This window comes from Bombus vosnesenskii, unplaced genomic scaffold (genome assembly GCF_011952255.1).
Source record: "Bombus vosnesenskii isolate JDL3184/JDL3185 unplaced genomic scaffold, Bvos_JDL3184-5_v1.1 scf7180000013289, whole genome shotgun sequence".
NCBI classification, from domain to species: domain Eukaryota; kingdom Metazoa; phylum Arthropoda; class Insecta; order Hymenoptera; family Apidae; genus Bombus; species Bombus vosnesenskii.
This window is the reverse complement of record NW_022882942.1, coordinates 926,227-947,661: the sequence shown is the minus strand read 5'-3', so window position 1 is coordinate 947,661 and position 21,435 is coordinate 926,227. Positions and strand designations below refer to the sequence as shown.

Below are 21,435 nucleotides of genomic sequence, written 5' to 3'. Positions count from 1 at the left end.
CCTTAAATCTCTGTTTCATTCGCGCGATCTTTAAAGTCTTCAATCCGAGAATCATTGATAGAGAAAAAAAAAAGGAAAGAACACGATATGGTAGATGAGCTGGTACAAGTACACGATAAATATTATTTATTTAAAAAAAATGACGTTTATTACGTGTTGAAGTAATTACTTCAAGAAAAACTCTACATCCTTATTTTTGTATATCCGTGACCTGGAGACCGCTGTTGCGAAGAGAGAAGAATTTAGTGATGCAAAAATTCAAAACAAGGGGAGGTCCGTATTATCGTGCCCTTGAATATAAATGTTGTTTTGGGTTACAATGTCTAGAAACAAAAGAGCTATAAGAAGATTTCTATTGCTGTTTCTCGTAGCCTTCAGCTAGAGCTACACACCAAGGTTAACTTTTTAGTAACGTCCTTTGCTATAAATGTATGAACGTGCTCCCTATTACTTTCTATTGTATTGTAACACCGAAAGAGTCAGCATACACTACACATACACTATCTGTACTTATACCTATACTTATTTCAATATATTTTTCTATTATTCTATCAGTCAACCTCAACATTGCGGTACTTTAGTCTTCTACGAGGATATAGCAAGAGTATGTATAAGGAAGAATTAGATGAATTTGAATTTAATGGTATGCGTTACTCTTGACCTAGCTAACCTGCTTTTTTATTTATACGTCAATCGTTGATTCCAAGTCTTTTTCGTTTGTAAAATTGAATGCGACGGAGCGGTGGCAGCAGCGATGTTCGCAAGGCATCGCATTATACGAGACTAATTCTCCCTGGGGCTCTGTGAATCCTTCGGTTCAAAAGAAACATCTTTCTCCCTTTCCTTTCCCTTGATCTGTGTTTTCTGAGCGTGGTAACGAGGACAAGTCGTTTCTCGTTAAGAGGAAAGCCTCGAGAGAAGCGGGGCCTAGAAGCAACCGGTGAACTCCGTATCCGCAGCAAATTCTCAGCGAAAGGTTCCTTCTCTTGTCTCTACCCTTTTTCTACTCTATTTCCACTCGTGCTTCTTTCAACGCTCTCTTCTTGCCTTTATTATGTTGATCCAGCGGATGTTGTCTACTTTACAGGTACATGTATCGCGAGCTCTCCTATTCTTGAAACGGCCACACACAGTCGTTTCGTCGTCTTCTCGTTCGCGATTCGAGCTTTCATTATGAACGTATACATCGTCGATAAGATACCGTCGACTTACATATGTGCTCGTTTCAATACGAAAGTCGAGCAACGCGCTGTAAAGGTAATCACCGCATAAAGGTGATTCCGGCAATAATAGGACTTCGTGCGTCACCGATGCTTTGTAATACTTCTGAAATCTTTTAGTTTTGGAAGCGGAGCTTTTTTATGTATTTTTTTTTATTTTTTTCTGTCCTGAAAACTTGGTCCCAAAACAGGACGCTTCGGCAGTCGCTTTCGAAAAATTAGGCGAACCTGAATGATTATCAAGAAATTATTAACGTTTTCGGCGAATAATTTTTCCAATTCGTTCGTCCTCGAGCTCGTAACGAGAAATTTGCGGCTTTACCACCGAAACGCGTTTCTCAAAGGAGCTTTTGTCGCGAGAACGCATAGCTCGAATTTATCGAAGCGTACGAGCCACTGCTTCGATACGTAATATGCTCGGTTACACGAGTTCGCGGCGCGAATTCACGCGTAGATGTTTCCATTCGATAAAAAATGATATAATTTCCAGCAACTGGGACTGCATCGACGTATCGGAACTTGTTATTGTACGTTGTACACAATGGTCGATCGTGTCCTGATCTGCGTCTCCTTTTTGGCTGCATTGCGCGCCAATCAGAGAGACGCAAACAAAAGGACCGTGCGTCGCTTACGTTTCTTGAATCGCGAGTCATCTGCATAATACGTGGCCCGTCCATGGGTTCCCATGACAGTGGTGCAGGTGCAATGCAGATGCGAACTGTTTGCGCGAACGCCCCTAACATTCGTAGCACGCGTTGTCCTTGTCGTCCATTATCGTTGCTCGAACACGTTTTTCAACCGCGGCAATCGAAAACTGTTTTTTTTTTTTTTTATTCTCCCGTCAGATCTTTTGCCACGGGTCTCATTCTCGTCGAAAAACAAACATGAACAAGATCCAACGAAATCTTCCTTTAGATGTTTCGCACACTCTTTATCACCAAGACTCGACTGAATGGTCAGTAACGCGTCAGTACAGTATCGATGCATCAGTTCGCCGTTTATGTACACGACTATGATGAAAATACAGTTTGTTAGAAATCAGAATTTTTTTCGTACGAATGCACGCGTCCGCGCAAAACGGAACGAAAGAACGAAATATCTTATACGTCTAATTGAACGGGTTTGAACGTAATCAAGTTTGCTAGAACGACTATTCTGAATAATTTTCCTGCGCTTGAAGCGATTTTTATACGGAAGCGGGATTAATGCATCGCCCATTAGTGGTTCGTGCTTCCGCGAGAGACAGCGCATAAATTATGTTAACATTATAAATAGAATATATGGGCCTGTCTATTTTTGCATTGCGAATTATACGTTAGATTTGCCGTATGGCCTGCAATCTCTCGAGATTTTTTCTTGCCGGGAACTTCTGCGTCTCATGGCGCCGTTAGTGGATGAAAAACAAAATTGAAGGAAAGAATGAAATGAAGTCACGAAGGGAAGAAAACCGAGGAAATGGAGGACAACGGGCGAGAGAGTATACGGTAAAAAACAAATGAAAATTATAGAAAAGAAACTTAACAAGTCGCAACTTCTCGCGTTTTATAAAGAAATAACTTAAGAATTCCATGTTTGTCTTCGTCGCTTTCGTAAACATTTCAAAGATTGTTACAATATTGCATTCTTGATCCGTTACGAAACTTATGGATTTTTACAAATCTTTCGCCAATCGAAGGATTTGCAGCAATAAGAAGGCAGATTTAAATCGTGCTTAAACATGGAATTTCTTTGGAAAATAAAAAGGGAGGTGCAGATTTGATTCTCAAGGTTTCATACGTAATGCAAAAAAGCTTGTTACTACGAATATCAGATATAGCTATGAATTTATAACGAATTGAAAAAAATGATTTGTTCTTGATCGGTATCCAGTTGGTTTTCGTCGAATTTACTCAGATTACTACAAAGTAAATCTATCTCCTTATCGCGGTAATCCTTTCAGCTTTGAAAACTTTGAATTTGATGAAGCGACAAAACTTAGAACTTTGTACTAACTCGCTGTCATTATTGCTGTTAAGTACTTTGGGTTCCCTAGTACTTGGAAAATAGGATTGATTTATTTGCTAAATACCTAGTTGCACGAACAGCATCAGCCTTAACAATATGTACACGTAGAAATCAAGAAGAAACGGGATAGAGGTAAAATCTTTTGTTTTCCGGATGGAAACTCGGTGTTCGGCACGGTAATCGTAATAACTATTCTCCTTCTGAGCTTCGCCGGTAACACCACTCCGCGTAAACACCAACATAAATTTCTACGCGGTCCTCTTCCACCCACTTTTACATTACATCCTGACCATTCTGCTCCAACGTTAACTGTTACGGACCATCTAGTATTTCTCACCCTCCACTTAACGTAGTACCCCTCCCATTCGACTGGAACAAACTCACGGACCAACGTATTCCATTTATCTGATCGATTTCGATCATAACGACGACAATGCTGGCGACGCCTTACCTGGCTGACGCGAATTAAGCTCTCGTTAAGAGCTTAACATAACGTATAAGCACGTTCGAATCGGAAGGGTTGTTTTGTCTCAGTACGTGAAAGTTGAATGAAGGTGGGTTCTTTGAACAAACATTCTCTTATTTGCCGGCAGAAAAAGGAATTATGCTTTGTGATTCAGTGCTGTAAGTAGTACAAGAAGAAGCAGAAGACATTATTCGGGTGGATATCTTTGTGTAAATCTAGCTCGTAGATGTGAGAGAAAAGTATGGTATTAATGTCGAATGGCGATCGTTAATTAGCTAGTGAAAAAAGCATCCTAATCGTTGATATTGAATATCTTAATCTTGAAGAATGATATTTTATAATTCTATTGAGAATTCAGTTTACTCGATGATCCATATAGGGGATTCGTATATCGAATATTTCTTGTTACAGGCAGCTACATCTAAATTTCCCAAGTTTTCAGTACAACCTTCAGTACAACCAGAAACCTATATATGCAAAATAAGAATAAGAGTTGAAACATCAATTAATCATAGTAGCACTGTTGCTTGATCGCAGACACCTCGATAAAGACCATCGATGAAGACGATAATTCGTTCACGAGATAAACGAACGAGATAATTCGTAAACGAGGAAAGGATGTGACTGACAGGTTTCATAGTTTATTCGACAAGTTGAAGATCAGACCAGGAAAACCTGCGATACAACATCGTATCCAACTTGTGCTTCGGGTTAACAGCCTGGGTGTTCGACGGTGTACCATGATGTATGACGTGGTGTCAGGTTCCAATCCTCTGGGAATGCCATGAAAGCGGGTTCTGTGCTCGATGTAAAATATCGTTGATCTGGCACGCGGTCTGGACTAGTACCAGACACACTCTGACCAATTCACCAGCAGCAGGTTTTGAATGGTGGTCACCGATTACCAGCGCATCGGAGTCTTTCGAATCCGCGTTCAAGTGGCTTTATCCCCGATAATCTGAAACATGGCTGCTTTTAACGACTTTTTAATGCTTTCCCCACTGAATCGGTACGTTACGCGGATTGTTTGTGTAAGCATGCTTTATGCTTTGCCAGTTTCGAAAGAAGATTACGGTCGTACGAAGAGAGAAAAAGCTTCGTGTGTGGGATTTCTAGATTGTTCGAACATGTTTATCTTTGCAGATAAATAGAAGGCTTTCGAGAACTTTTGGGTTGTTAATTTTAGTGCCATTATGCGATCGTTGTACGAATAATTTTACTTCTTCGAATTGCGTGCTAGATCCTATGTGGGCGTTTCAGAAGTCAAACCGATCGATTCCACCTTCTTTTTAATCTCCCAACTTCATTACCATAAGTATGTATACAATTAACGTCCAATTGTTAATAAGAACGACTTTCAGAAATTAAAATTCCAACGTATGCTTCATAAAATGACACTCCTAGTATTATCTCTTTCCTCTACTTTTCAATTTTGGAATACATCAGTGTAACTTGCTTAATACTACATGATCCATATAATATTAAGCAGAATTAATATTGCGTTTATTAGTATCATTTAGAATAGATCTCTTTCTTATTTTTAAGAACAAATAACATACAAGGTATTTAATTATACCCCTTGTATTTGCTTTATACACATTATAATGCTTTTTCTATTTTTTACTTTTCTCATTCTATCCCTTTATTCATAATTTTAAGGATTGGTATAAAGTATACCTATATACTCTGATAATTATTTTTATATGATATAGATTTTTGCTGGTTTAAAGGGAATATAATCGGATCGTATTACAAATTCAATTATTTCACATATTCATTAAAAATGGATAATTAATCATATTCTTATTGTACGAACGGAGAGTTTCCAAACGTACGACCGTATCTCCGTATATTTTTAAAATTATTATACATGAATCACTAGCCTAAGCTAATTATACTGCAGAATATTTCACATAGTATACGTATTATACATTAGGATTCTTAATCTCCGAATTCCTTAATGAAGATATATTTATGATCATTTGGAAAAGGGAATTTGTCATGATTTTATAGCTTGGTGCCACCTAAGTAATGCATATTCATAGGATATTAAGTTCGGGAACTAGGGAACAGAAAATGGGGAGGTCTTCTTTGAATATCTTCTATTTTTTTAATAGCGACGTTAATCTTCGTGTATCATGTCGCGATTAGTTGCTCCATTAGCAACGTATGAATACCAAGCATAAGATTAAGAAATTTTTCATGTCTGAAGAAATATATTTCTTCGAATCAAAGTTTTTTACACGAGTACGGCAAGAATTTTTCAAACTCTTAAATCATGTCTTTCTTTACACTAGTACTTCTGTCATCCGAACATTTTCTAAATTTCAAAGAATTTGTACATTATTTTATAAACAGATCTTATATTATATTACGTATATGATAGAACACGTACTGTGTGATCAGTGTGCCTTATTCCAAATAATTATCAAACGCATGGAGAATCTAGCAATAGAGAATCTGAAGCGGCAATTTTTCTGGAAACTTCCACGGCGTATTTTCTCTTCCTTCCTTAGGAAAATACACGGTATTTCAAATTTCCTGCAATGACATTAATCTTTGACTATTATATAGTAATGAAATAACATTGATTAATGTGTTCGTGTATTGTAGTGAGTTTAATCCAAGGATTAAAACTTGGTAGGAAAGCTAATGGATTCTACATAATGAATAATCATTGTCAATCAGTAGCATAACGAAAGTACCTCGCCTTTGCAAGATTAATGAGCCATTGGTAAGTACATAATCATAGCTAAAGTCGGGACACGTTACTGGCGTATGTGAGTTTCTACAATCCCGTTCATAAGTATCGGGACACTGTTTCGTTTCATACAACCGATCATGATTTGTATTCGTGTAAGATAATCACGTAAAAACTTTGTAAGATTCGCAAGAGAAACGCGAGCAACATTAATTACGAGTCATAGTTCGAACGAAAAGTTTCGTACGGATTAAATACATTTATTTAAAAGCAGTTTATTTAAATTCTCAATTGAAATTCGGAATTACGATAGAAAATTGAATAATGCGAATTGATTGAAGCAACGATCGTAAAGTATAGTGTTGTAATGTATAGTTTTACTTATCTAAAACTTCTATAATATTTGTCCATCTTTGCATAAGCCTCAATATCAATCGAGTGAACTTATGACAACGAGTGTACGTTTCCAACAATTTAAAACATTTTGCTTACTCACCGATACAGCGATCGGATATAATCTGGTAAAACATTGACGAATCGCACTTTCATTGTGTGTAAGATACATAAAATAACGCTTGAACAACGTGATAATACATTTTAGTCATGGAAATTTCTATTATAAAACTGATAAATAATTTTACGCATAAAAATTCTTCTCTTTATTCTCCAGAAAATATGAAATAAAATTTTTTAATTTTGCGAAATAGTTTCGACGAAATTTTGTACAGTCTTCCAATGTAAATACAGTGCACAGTTAACAATTTCCTATTCGTTGCGACAGGAATGATTTGTTTTCATTTAATTATAGTAATTTAGTCTTCTTTCGGCTTTCTATTTCCCTCTTCTAATCTTCTCCTCTTTGCTTTTTGAATACCTAATACATCGTAGTATAATCTATGAATTAACGTAGGATATACAAACGTTCTAATGCTTATGATAAATTGATTTTTGGCGGCACTGCAACTTGTGAGTTCTGCATAATAAAATAAATTAGTAATGGTTAGCAGGATAATCCATCAACAAGTTCTCTTAAACCTGTTAGGTAATGGATCAACGTTATCGGTTATGGTCGTTATGGTACACCGTTTTCTCGATTAATATCTTCTCACCAGTAAACGTTTTTTTAAAGCACGATTCTCATGTTCGTTTTGTACTTTCAAATACGTAATATTTATTCCATATCCGAATTGGTTGCTTGATAACATAGGATTAAGTTTATTTTTGTCGTATGAGATGTTTCTCGAGAAGTTGTATCCTTCGTGTGCAAACAATTTTGGTATTCGATTTAGTATTGTAAGAAAATTTCGAGTGGAAGCATCGAAGGAAAGATCAAACTTTCGATAACTTTTTCCTTTCACATCTTCTTCTTTTATTGTCTCTGTTTTTTTTTTATTTTTTTTTTTTATTGTAAAAACAATCGGAACTTATTCTGTGAATTTCGAACGCAATGAAATTAATTTTTGTTGTCCAGATGTCTTTCTGCTTTGAATACGTATTTTTACATACATATTTTACATACGTATTTTTAAATAAAAAATATTTGAAATCTTCGTAGTATTTTGCTTCAATTTACCTTTTAGAGGATTTAAATCCATCGTTTATAGTTTCAGAGATCGTCTCGATAATTCAACTATAATTTTTTCACGCCGTAATAATTAATATAATTATAAATATAATCAGTGTCATATTTTATATTTTCGACAGTCCAAATTCTATTTGAAACAGTTTTCAAACGAATAAAAGATGTAAAAGCTTGCCGGTATCATCTTTTTATTTTCCATTTTTCATTTTTCTATCCCTGTCGTTGCCAATAATTTTGTGACTCACGGTAATTCTCCGCTTCTCGCCAGCAAGGAGAAAACAATTTTCCAATTTGAAGGGAAATTGAAACTGAACACCGGCCTCAGTTCGCAAATTAAAAACGCAAGTGAGAGAACGCGCTCACAGTACAGCTATCTCGATGTAGATAAATTATTGTTGATCCTGACACGTTGATCTGCTCACGGGCACACATCGATCGTAGTCTCTGATTACAATTCGATCTCGCCAGGCATCGAGACTTTTTAAAAAGTACGTTAAATTCGATAGCGTGCGAGCCACACGATTAGTTTTCACTGCAGTGACTGAGATTTAAAGTCGTTCGAGATTTCTCTGATTCTGATATGCGCTTAAATTAACGATGCATACGATACATGCGATACGAGAAAGCATTATCACATTATCAGGGACTCGGTCGTTAGGAAGAAACAACCCATAGAAACAAAATTAAAATGAAAGTTCGGATAAAGTGACGGAAATTAAAATAAACGCAATAAGAGATTGAAAATATGTTTTCTGTTGTGGATGAAGTTATTTGTAGACTACGGTTGTCTATGCACCGATGAAAAACTGAAATTGTTGTAATTAGACTTATAAAAATTATATACGTGATATTAAACTCGTCGTTTATCCATTTGTCATGCAAGAAATGGTTTCATGAATAATACCATTTTAATCATGAACGTACAAAGTTGCGATACGATTTAAAATTACGATGATTTGTTCGTGTCTTTCAAAGATTAAAACCTGTTCTCGAGATAAATGTCTCGGGGATATATTCACTTAACCTCAGGGTTAAGGTGCGATGCTTACAATAAAACCTTAATCGAGGCTGGTTCGTTTTAGACAGTTACAGGCATATCGCAGTTCAATTTGTTCCACTACTAGCAAACTGAACTATAAATCTTCTTTCGATAGGTCATTACTTAATTAATCGTAAATCATAACGTCGTTTTAAGTCCTTAAAATCCTATGATGGATTTTGCTATATATATATCTAGGTATTCTTGTTGATTTCTTATGTTCTAATTAATATTATTACCCTTTTTTAATTATATATATTATTTCTCTTTAATTGTAAAAAAAAAATATACAAAAATGTTCGAAGGAAATATTTTTATATCGTTTTATCGATTCATTCAAAATCACACACATATATATATATATAATTTGAGTTTATATACGTAGCTTGAAATATTTTGTATACAACACTAGGCCTGTATGTATCTATTCTTGAAATTTTTGTTTTTATAAGTCTGCTTTTTGAGCAGTGAGGACATAATGCTCGGATAATTACAACTTGTACTATTAAGAAAGTGAGAAAGTGTTCAAGGCAGTATTTCAGATGCTATTTTACAGTATTAATACTTCCCGCTAATGACCGCAATAATCATCAGTGACGATTAACACAAAAATAAGCAAGGAGAAAATTCCTACCTAATTTGCTCCGCTCTAACACCTAATTTTTTTTTTTTTCATATGACAGCTCTTCAGTTCAGATATCCTCTTTTCATCTCTTAATGTTCAAACCAGAATTTATATCTACCGTATCTTTTTAATTTTAACAAAATACCTTCCAATTAACGTGTACGTAATATCTGATTTTATTATTCTATCTATAGAAGTAAAGCATCTTTCTCAATGTTCATAATTCATCTGCAAAACGCACTATACGCATACTCATTTAATCGTTCGATAATGTTATCAAAGAGCAATGAAATGGTTTCACGTGAATTCCCAAGAAAGAAAAATTTCACCCTACCTAGCGTTACAGATCGCGAACGGTAGGAAAACAACGATACACATAACTAAGCCGGGAATGTTCTCAAACGTTCAAAGGGGATTTGGGAAAGATACCTTCACAGATACCTACTCGATGAGGATTAGGAAGTGATTTGCAGGCGATTCCCGATAGCGACGGAAACACGAAAGCCGGAATTTATCGTGATCGCAGAGAGTTCTCGTAGTCATGAAGTTTCGAGGGGTGTTATCTCGCGCGTGCACCACCTATGCACGAACTATCAGTTTTCATGAACATGTTTATGACGCAAATAAGCGTCCTACCCCCTCTGAACCCTTCAGTGTTCCAATCGAAACATATGTTTCGTGATGCTCATTAACCTCGTTCCGATTTGGCCGCGCTTAAATCTGTAAACGGAGCATTTAAAGTTACCGTCGGCCACGCTGGTGAAACGTATTTTCTGTATCGAACGCATTAACTTTCGAATTGATTCTCACCGATAATGCTTATCACGGAGTTATAAAATTAGGAGCTCGTTTGTTGGCGTGAAATAATTTTGAATTGAAACTCTTAAAGTAACCACTGTTCACAAGGACGAGTATCATATACCTAGAAACGTAGCCATTTTATGAAAGGTACTTTGTAACGATTATACACACAGTCACAAAGTTAGTTAATACGTTTAATATGCGTTATGATCGCAGTCAAGTTGTAGAAAGTCTGGGTCAAATCAAAATTCCTCCGAATGAAAGTTTCCTTTCTTTTAATTCACATACCGTATTCAAGATTGAAACAGTTTCGATACCAAAAGTCGATAATGGAAGCTTTTATGAACGTTGATTCAAAGGCCATTGAGTAGAATCCTCTTGTACAAAAATTGATTAATTAATTAATAGTACTAGTAAATTGAAAAAGTACAAGTTATAGATTATAGGCTTCTATTTTATGAGTCACATTAATAAGTTGCTTACGTGTGTATTTAAATACGTGTAAATGTAAATACACGTGTTTATTCCATTGTTCCTGTGAGTTTTTGCAAATTTCCACGTACTGTTTGCATTCGTATGTTTCTAAAAATTCTTCACATTATGTATGTCTTACGATACGATACGTGTAGGCAATTAATTTATTCAACGATTTATCATTTGATTATTTAATATATTTCAAGAATGGAAGAATTTTAGGAACTATGTGCAATACATAAAAGCTATGAATTTGAAGAATGCGAGTAGACAGTGAAGCTCCTGGGTGGTAGTGGCACGTGCACGTGCAGGAACGCATATCTATACGAGGCTGAGTCTTTTTACAGGAAAGTACTGTATGATGAATGAGAATTTTAGAAAGAGGAGCAGCGCCTTTATAGAACGTAAACGAGTGAAGTGCCTATCCAGTAAATTTAGCAAGTACGAATTTCACTAGGCGTAGAGTCTTACGCTTGAGTTCATTGTATCGCTAATATCTATTTAACACGTACTAAATTAAAGATGTTTCTTAATTGTTCCAAATTAAATACCTTTAAAAAACTCCAAATACTCCAAATTTAATACCTTTGGGACTTTTTCGAGCTTTCGACAACTTGTTCAGTCGTGAAAGATTAAATGATTTCGAGATCGTAAAAGATGCAACAAGCTTTCGTTCTGACGAAGAATTCGAAGACTTTTACAAAAGAGGCGTGACACAATATCCATATCGATGTATATCGTAAATGGAATTTCTTCAAAGTACGATGATTAATCGTTACATAAAAAGAGCAAGTGATAAGAAAGTAGTAAAGCTATACATACGGTTAGGTACATATTTCGAAATAACAGTCGCCAAGGAACGAAAAACAATTTGTATAGAGATACAGGTGGATACAGAAGTAGCGAAGAAGCACAAACGTGTAAATAATGGCGAATTTGTATTATCACTGACAATGAAACTAAGGGTCATATCACTGTATCATCACTGCACAATATCTTGCCTTTACAATGACTTGGCGCAGACTGACAGAGATTAATGGAAACTAATAATTCTCTACTCCATGTTTATAAAGACAAACACGAATAGTAGTACTAGGTCGTAACAAGATTTATCGATCGATCTGAATAAATTAGAAATTGAGTGGCAGTCGCGTGATTTTTAAAATCAATTACGAGGAAAGATCCGATAGGACGCATATAGATATTTTATACAGTCGGAATCTCGAAGGAGTTAATAAATAAAAATCTTGTATTCCGAGAGAAATTTCAAACACAAGCAACGCAGATAAAACACCTGAAATCCTCATAACCGTATTTCTCGGTATGCCGGCATAAATATTTTATGGGAGAAAATCTGATTTGTCGAAGATTCTCCAAAGCAATCTGACCCTAAAACACCATGAATATTAACCAATTCGCATGATATTGCGAGATGAGAGAATTACGGTCGTCATCGACCTATAAAACATATTAATTTCGCAAGCGTTTAGAGTGGAATAAGCGAAGAGGTCGGCTCGCCCCGGATCTTATATAACGCGGCAATTTTCAAGAATTTCAACACCTCGCGTTCGGCGTTAGTTCCTTTACTAATAAAAACCTGTCTCGAAAATGATTTAGTCGGAACACGGCTCTCGAAGACGTTCTCGCGGCAACGGTATATTACCAGCTTTATTAAAAACCAACGAGAACACCGTTCAAATTCCATATATACAAGCTGTCGTTCAGCCGGCGCGAATTCGCGTCACCTTGTCGATCCTTCGAAGATATTGCATGCCCTGTACTGCGGCGATTACGACGATGGCGGCTCATTAGCCCCGCCGCCACTAAATCATAATGATCTCAACGCGTAGTGCGTGGTGGAGAACGCGCGTGGAAGAGGCGAGAAGAAGACCCGGTCCGACCGAACGGACCGTAGGAAACCGAGAGAGAAAAGCAAAGATGGACGTAGCGCCAGCCGAGACGAGGACGGATTGACGAGCGAGACAGAAACGTGAAACGCGAGCGTGCCCGAAGTCGACCGAGTAGCCGCGAAGGCAGCCGAACCGGCTTGCGGTGGTCCTTCACGCTATTCAATGGTTTCAGTACCGAGCCGCCACGGGTCAGGACTCGACGTGGTTCTATCACGTGGGGCATTTCTTGTAAACTCGTATTCGAGTACGATCACAGTGGCATTGTGTGATCTATGAATTAAAATCGTGCCGAGACAACGTGATCTCGGCTTCTGCGTGCCGTCACGTTTCTCATCTGTCTCGCTCGATCGATGACCCGTCCGACAAGACCGATGGCGAAGACAGACTGACACGAAGCATCTTGTCTTTTCCTTTTAAAAATGTAAATGATCGATCATAGTGAATATGTTGGACAATGTGATGGTATTGTGTACGGAAGACAATTTGCCGACGGTGCCTGACTTCCTGCAACAATCGTTAAGAAGACTTACACACGTGTTTACGCTGCGGTAAATGCGAAATACAGTTAGTCTGGAAATTCATTTAGATCTGATTCGCTGTACGAGACAAAAGAGAAAGTGGAGAGAAGAAAATCAAATAAAATAAAATTAGAAACGAAGTTTCGTGTTTGGAGGAATAATTTGCGGAGAATCGGGTTCATAAATCTGATCGCGATACTCGTGGTCGCCGGGTGACCGAGTAATTAACTTAGTAACGTTCGCGGACTCAATTTCGTTGACTGATTAATATCGATACGCAGGGATTTAATTACGAGGACCGCACGAATCCCGGGTGGATGCCTCTGCTGTGCGAATGTCCTTCCGTGTACGCGCCCCTCGAGTAGCGACGCGAGTAACGAGCCGTGAGATAGGGGCAAACCGACGAGTTCATTCGGAGCTAGTGGTGCAGTAAACTAGACTCGTGTCCGGAGCGTTACTTGCGGTTCAGTGCGACCCGTTTCGAAGTCGACCAATTCTCGCGAAACTGGCAATTCGAACTTTGAATTTTGAACGAACTCGTGATCGTCGTTCTGTACTTTTGCTGCTTTCTCTTCGCAATAACATTGCGTATTCGATACGAGAAATATCCAGAAGCTCGACGTAGTTCCACCCACGCTACGATTCGAGGACAAGACAGTCTATCGAAGTCTATCGGACGTGGATGGTTTTGTGCAAGCACGGTACGATTTCTCAGGGACGTTAGAACGAGTCAAACGCGTCCCTTCAGTCTCATACTTGACGTGCTTCGCTACAGATCACACTGCCGCCTTTTCCACGATTTTTACGCACAGTGCGTAATACTACTGCCGAATTTCAATTTCCTCGAATTCACGATTGAATTTATACATCAAGCTGGACGATCGAAGATCTAACGTCAATAGCGTGTACACGTACATCGATCTTGAACTTAGACCGTAATTCGACAAACTCGAAGCGATACTCGCGTCTCTCGGAAGTGCGTACAAGTTTCGAATCTTGCGGAGATTTTATTACTCAGCCCGATGTCGCATTAATATTTAACATGGTTCACGTTTTACGGTGAATACATCGAAGGACACAAAGTTTCACCTAACGCTTCTAACTGCCATCGAAATCCGACCGCACACATTTTCTAACGAATTTTCTCAAGAAGAATCTGCCAACTCTGCGACGCAGCTATCCCAGCCTGATATCCAACGAACTTAGTACCAGTTAGAAAGTTGCTGGAAACTTCTTGGCTAACAATCGCGCGAGAAACCATCACAACGTTCGAACACCTCTCGTTCAGTTACTATCTTACAAGTGGATTAATTGAGACTCCCTTGGAAGGTGATCTCGCCACCGTAATTGGAACGAGTACTCGAAGGGAAGGTTACAAGATCAATTGGTTCGTCGAGTCGTTGGAAGAAAGACTCGGGGAAGAAAAGACTCTCGGGGATAGCAGAGGGAAGCTTTGGTTCGTAGTGTGTTGTACGTCGATTAAATGGTCGACGACGAAATCATTGATCACAGTTGAAATCTCCGATCGAGTGACAAAAGTGGTGATCGTCGAGGGTGTAGCGAGGAATCGAGGAGGACAGAAAGGCGTCGAGAGGATGTCGACGACGGCGGCGCAATGCAGCAGTGGCGGCAACATCGGCAACAAGAAGGAGAACACCGACTGCACCGGTCGCGGCAGCAGCAACAGCAGCTGCAATTAGTGCCGGTTCACGACGATCGTGAGACTAGGTAACCGCTGAAAAGGCGGCGAGCGCGGGGGCGGCTAGGTCGGTCGGGGTGTTGGTTCGACGGTGTGTGTGCCAAGAGTGCGCGAAAAGGAGACAAAATGTGGTGGTGGAGGTGCCGGTGGAGTGTCGCGACTACGACCACGGTGTTCGTGTTGGGGATTGCCACGGTGTGCTCGCAGCTAGAGATATCTGATCTGGATAAGCCAAGTAAGTTGTACACAGTTATTATTATTTATATCTGATCCCACCACGCTGGAAGATAATCAACGCCTTTGTCTCCGTTACTCGAAATTTTTTGGCAACTTTTGACCAAGTACGAAGCCAAATACGAGGACAAAAAAGTCTCGTGTTTAGCTCGTCATGGTTCAAGTATCGAAATAATAGGCAAAGTTTCGGGCAACGTTATTGAAGCAAGTTATCGTTTTGTCAAGTTAGAAAACGTGTATTATAGAAGCCCGTTGCACAGGACGAAGGTCGAAAACGAATTTTTAACATTCGAAAAATATAGTTTATCATAGCTGGATAGAATACTTCAATTTCTTCTTTCATAAACTCGTAGAATCTAGTAACGGAGAAAATATCGAACGAATTCTCGAAATTCCTTTTCATAAATAGGATATAAATTTTATAGAATTGAACGATACAAGTTCACTACAAAGGAATTACGAGTGAAACGTTACGTTCATACAACTTTGGTCTTCAATGGGTAAACTCATTGAGTATTCGTATAAGGAATACGTACTTAGCTTGTTGCATTCTACGTTGAATGAAGGGACATCTTATAGGAATTACCATTAAGCGAAGCAAAAAGAAATACATAGAGGCAACGATTCGATTGTTACACTAACTGTGCAGTTGGAAACCAAATTACAAAAGAAACAGACGAAGGAAAAGATACGTATTATCCGGACTGTGGTATAAGTTAAGCACCTTGCTTTCGAATTACGTCGTATGAGAATCAATTAATTACGTTTGTAAGAGAAATTTGAAAGATCAAAGGGCAACGGGAGAAATTAAAGTATACGTGCGTATACACGGCACACGTATAGCTATTCAAAGTGAAGTCATGTTATAAAAAAGATGAACATCCGTTCACTTTTGTTTTTGTTTCGACATTTCAGTGAGCAGACATTTTGCGCTTTAGCTTTCACGCTTGAGAAATTATATTACTTTGCAGATTTTATTTCGATCATGTATATGTATGTACACGTATTTCGTTGTATTTTTAATGATCGATAACTTTAACAGAGTATGGCAGAGTATCGAAATTAAAAAAGTATAAACTAGACAGTTGTTTTTGGACTTATCGAAGAAAATATGCTTGAAATATTTTGTTCCTGCGATGTTGGTCTCAATTTTAAGTTTTTTTTTATGTCGGACTAACGATTCTCAAGCTTTTCCGTTGCCGCGTAACCTCAAGACTTAGCTCAAGACTTGAATCCGCAATGTGGCAAATATCTATATTTAAAACACTCAACAACTGGTCATCGACCTTCAAATTTGAAGAGAAGAATTATTATAAGTAAATAAATATGCGTATAAAAAGTATTTTTTATTCGAATAATAAATTATAATAACTTGGATCTCGCGGTCTTCCGGAAGCCTGCGGGCCATCGGCTAGGAACCATCGTCTTAAGTCAATCTCTTTGCGGAAAAGTTTTCTTGGCAACGATATTTATAGTATCTGTCTTTCTCCACGAGATAATTTATCGCTTGATTTTCAAATTCACCAATTTCGTTTCTATCGTTTCTAAATTTTTCGAAAATTAATATTTCGTGTGTAATTTGTATAACTCGCATAAAAGTTAAAAAGTGAGATCTTCTAAAATGTTAAAGCTAACATTGTTGTATAGTTGGAACAAAATATTTTTATAAGCCGAATATATCATCAAAATAATTAGAGTAGATATTACGATTTAATATTCCGTTTTAATAATATTCTATTAGAATATCAGTTATTATAAACTTCCCTTCACTGATAAATTCTGATATCCCTGCGGAATTATACTTACGTCAAAGTTACTGTACGAAATCTTAATTCAGAAGTCAATATTGATTATCGAGTTATGTCAGGCATCGAAAGGAGCATAATTTATGTAGTTAATGCAAGCCACCGTCTGTGGAGCTTGAAAGTTTCCTCAACAGTTGGTATTTTAGGAACATCGACGTTAATTATGCTATGAAATTCCTTCTTTTAAATGAAACGTAATGGAAAACAATGAAGATACATTTTCTTAACGTTCAACCTTGTTTGCATCGAAAAAGCAATAACTGCATCCGCAAAATTTTTCCTACCGTTCTTTTTTCTACATAGCTACACATACTTGCAGTGTATCGAATATTGTATTTCGATAAGCTTGCAACTATTCTACAACTACAACGCTAAATACTTTTACTGTTCGTATATCTCGTTAAAATTTTAATTGCAAGTTCGTATATCGGCTTGTCTGGAAAGTTATATAAGCGATATCTCAAATACTTCGAAACAAACGAAAATTCACGTATCTTTCAGACAAGTTTTATCGTATTTGGTTAATTTTTATGGAAATTGTAATATTTCGAAGACGAAGGAAATCGAATACATTGTGTTCTTTCAAAAAGGAAAAGGACTCACTGAAACGACGATATATAAAATGCGCGATGTTTCAAGAAGTCTTTTCCTCTTTCTAAAGACGAGAACTTTGGCCATAAGTTGAAAGACGCCCTTTAAAAAGCTACCTTCCATCGATCAAAGCATTAATTGCAAATAATTCAGAATATATCGTACAAGAAATAACAGAAAAATTGTAAAAGAAGAAGACGTCTTATTTGTTTACAATATACGTAGCTCCTCGTTTATCTAAAAATCGATCCTTCCAAACAATTCAATAAATATATAATTATTACTTCCTCGTAATTATTTAGAATAAATGTTTCCATTTTTAAGAGGAAAAATTCCTGATTTAAATCGATTTCTTTCCATCAGAATCGCGATATTATTGCTTTCAAGGGACCATCAGGGTACAAGCTCTGCTTTTGTAATATTTACTCAGCGAAAACGAAAAATCACACGTAGAATTTTAACATAAACGTTCAGCCATGTAAAAGCAAGATTCATCGCGTTGCAAAACGATATTGCGTGCCACTGAGAAACATTTATAGTATCTATTTTCCATTGAAATAAATTTCTCATTGCGTGTTCTGCGTGAGAGTAAAAAATAGCCAAGCTGTTCTTTGATTGATTTAATCTCCATTCTCTATGGATAATGACAAGTCGAGGATAGATATAAATGCACTTTATGCAATCCGTGTGTACGAATATGCGTAAATTCCTGCGTTCCACGTCGAAGCCTCCAAGATGACGAAGACTAAGAAAACGTTTCTCAGAAATCGCTGACAGGTTCGCGGTCGTTTCTCTCATAGGGAAATTATTCGTGACCGAAGCGAAGGCAACAAAATAAATTTTCTACTGGATGAAACGCTGCGAGATGGTAAATGTCAGAACCCTTAACTGATCGCGTTCAACTTGGATTTTACCACCTATCGCGAACGTCGATCGAACATTTAATGGCAACACGTCTCTATCCGGCACGGTTTTAAGTTGATAAAGAAGCTAAAAATTACATTCGAAACGCGACCAGCTTTTAATAGTGTTCTTATCTAGCGCAATTGCTAAAGCTACTAGCTAACCGATTTCTCAATACCGAATGTAATTTAAAGCGTTAATATCGCAGTGAATAGTTTCATTTCGAATGTTTTATTCGTAGAAGGACGCAACGTCGGATAAAAATTTCCAATAAAGCTGGATATTTGGTCGTTTCCCGTACGTAATGGAGTAGGCCCTCCTTTGTCACGGAAAATTAATATTAAAGCCTACAATCCGTACGTAGATGTAATAAAAATGTAGAACGAAAGCCGCGTTATCGATTTGAGTGGACAGTGTGGAACAAGCTAAGTCGAAGGAACGGAATGACAGTTAAACTAGTTTAATTAAACCGCTGCTCTAAGCCCCTTCTGAATTTATCGTCAAATGACAAAGGAAAAGAAATTCCCGGTCCACTGAGAGAAAAGGAGAGGCAGAAAAAAATTGGAATTTCAATAGCGAAGTTCAGCTTTCTGGGCTGTAAGACGGAAAATAATGTGGCACCGACTTCGCAACTTCCCAAACTTCCTTGTAAAAGTTCTCTATTTATTAAAACGGCCCTTTCCTTCGCGAACCCTTTAATCATTGCGTTCTCCCTCTCCTCTTCGTTCTTTCTTTTCCATTGTTACTTTTATGATTTAATTATTCGTTGCAAGCGGCTATCGTTGAATGACAATTGTTACAATGAAATATCTGGTACTAGCATCGATACGAAGCTATAATTGGTTGGATAAAAGGATTTTTTAATAGGATTCCAGCTATGTAATATAGTAAGATAGATTTCATATTTCAGATGTTATTACGCTCCACGCACTTAATAATATTCATTTCCTATAAAAAATCAAACGCAAGTATTCTTTGTATCTAATACTCGACATGCAGAGAATCTTTGTGATAAGGAAATATTTGTGTTCTTGAGTCGTTCGTTCTGAATTCTTCGTTATATGGCTACAGCGTTAAACGATTAGGGAGAATTCGTTTTTCGATAGAATCTCGGGGAGCATCGGACAAACTCTGTGAATTGTGGAAAGAAAAAATACAATTTTAACTCGGTACAGGGAAACAAACGTTGCTCCAAGCGAATTAATATACTACAATACAAGATTCGTAGTGAATTCGAAAGTGGTTAATTGCGATTGCAATTGCCGATCGCGTTGCAGTTACAAAACTGTGCTATGAGCGTGTGTGATCGAACGTTATCCCCGTGGTTCAGCCGGGTTTGTTGAACATTTGTTTCAACAGGTGCTGGCAAGGATGAAAAACAGAACGCGTGGTAACTTTTTCGTTCGTATGTCGTGTTAATTAATAGTTTTTACACCGGTTTACGTACAGAAGGACGTCAGCGATATCCAATATGGTTTTGCAAAACATCGAATAATTCGTTTTGATTCGTATTGAGAAAAATAACGAACAGATACGGTGATCGTCGATTCGAAGATTCACAGTGTCCATACTCTGATTCAGATTTGCTAGTTTGTACACATTGAACTTGATCTCGTCGCTTTACGACTCATTTGATATTCGAGTAGCGATATTCGGCAATCGTAGAAAGCGAAGGCTAGAAATTTTACAGGTTTTCGCGGCGAACAGACACGGTACCGTTAGAAGACATCCCAGTTCTGTGTTATTATGGCGTCGTGATTAATTTCTCAATAAATTTCGATTAATTTTGTGGTCATTCAACAAGTAAGCCAAGCAAGCAGTTTACGGCTGGAAATAACTAGTCTTAGATTTATGAGTCTTGTAAAGATCGAGCCGATGATACGCAGTGTAATTCGGAATAGAGCGGAACGATTTAGCGATACGTGGCTGGTTTCCCGTAACGTAAACAAACGTTTTTAGAAAATATATGCCTGAAAATTTGCACGAATTGTTTATTTGCTTGATAATGATGTTATACCCTATCTAATCTTAATAATAAAGTACAGTTACGTTAATATTCGGACGTAACATCATTTCTGTATGTATTTGTTGCATAGTATCAGAGGATACGAGGAAATTTAAATGTCATGTTTAATTTTATTCTACGAAAATATCAATAATAAAATTAACATGGGTAATGAAGTCTTCCTTTATCGTATCATCAGCGTTCTCTTCTATGCTTAAAATTACTATTAAGTATGTATCGTGCTGTTTCAATTTATGTCATAGTAAAGTGAATCTGTATAAACGTACGAATAGCTATTCACCGTCATATTCATCTGCTATCTCTGGTTTATTACCTCTGCTACAAAATATTGTCTGATCTCTCTTTCATATGACGTCGTAATTGTTTTTTAATTTTTACGCCATCCATAACTCGTAAAAAACTGATACATTGAGACCATACGAAGGAAAGGTCGTAAATGGCTGACAATCACTGGTTGAAGTTCCTTTGCTCGTTCGAGGAGGAAAAGTCGCTCTTCGATCCATTTCCATTAACGCTCATTTCACATCGACCGAGTTTCGCCGCATGATATTTGCCTGCGATTTTCAAAGACGTGCCCCTTTTTTATCCGCAAGCTTTTACACGACTGCCGCGTGGTAAAACGCACAGAAATCTCCGTGCAGGACGCTGTATCGTGGAAAACCGCGGCGCAGCCACCTGAACGCCTCCATTGAAGACCATCTAACGTCGAAAACCACCGAGGGAAAACGTATCTGTGGTTCCTTTACCGCTGACTAACGGTTTGAACGGTCTAAATAGAGGATTAAAAGCGCAGATGGTTTTGCTTCTCCTTTCGCGAAATGCGCTACATCTGTTTCT

General features: G+C 37.6%; 1 protein-coding gene across 2 annotated transcripts in view; it reads left to right on the top strand.

The window, feature by feature from the left end:
• LOC117232516 (hemicentin-2-like) overlaps window positions 1–21,435 on the top strand; it is a 208,386-nt gene that overhangs the window by 30,008 nt on the left and 156,943 nt on the right. Inside the window, exon 1 of one of the 2 annotated variants that reach the window (XM_033491911.1) lies at window positions 14,169–15,274. The exons of the other annotated variant lie outside the window; for it this stretch is intronic. Coding sequence (XP_033347802.1) covers window positions 15,166–15,274 — 109 coding nt within the window. The 5' untranslated portion in view covers window positions 14,169–15,165. Of the gene's footprint in view, window positions 1–14,168; window positions 15,275–21,435 lie in introns of those variants that run through there. 2 annotated transcript variants of the gene reach the window in all.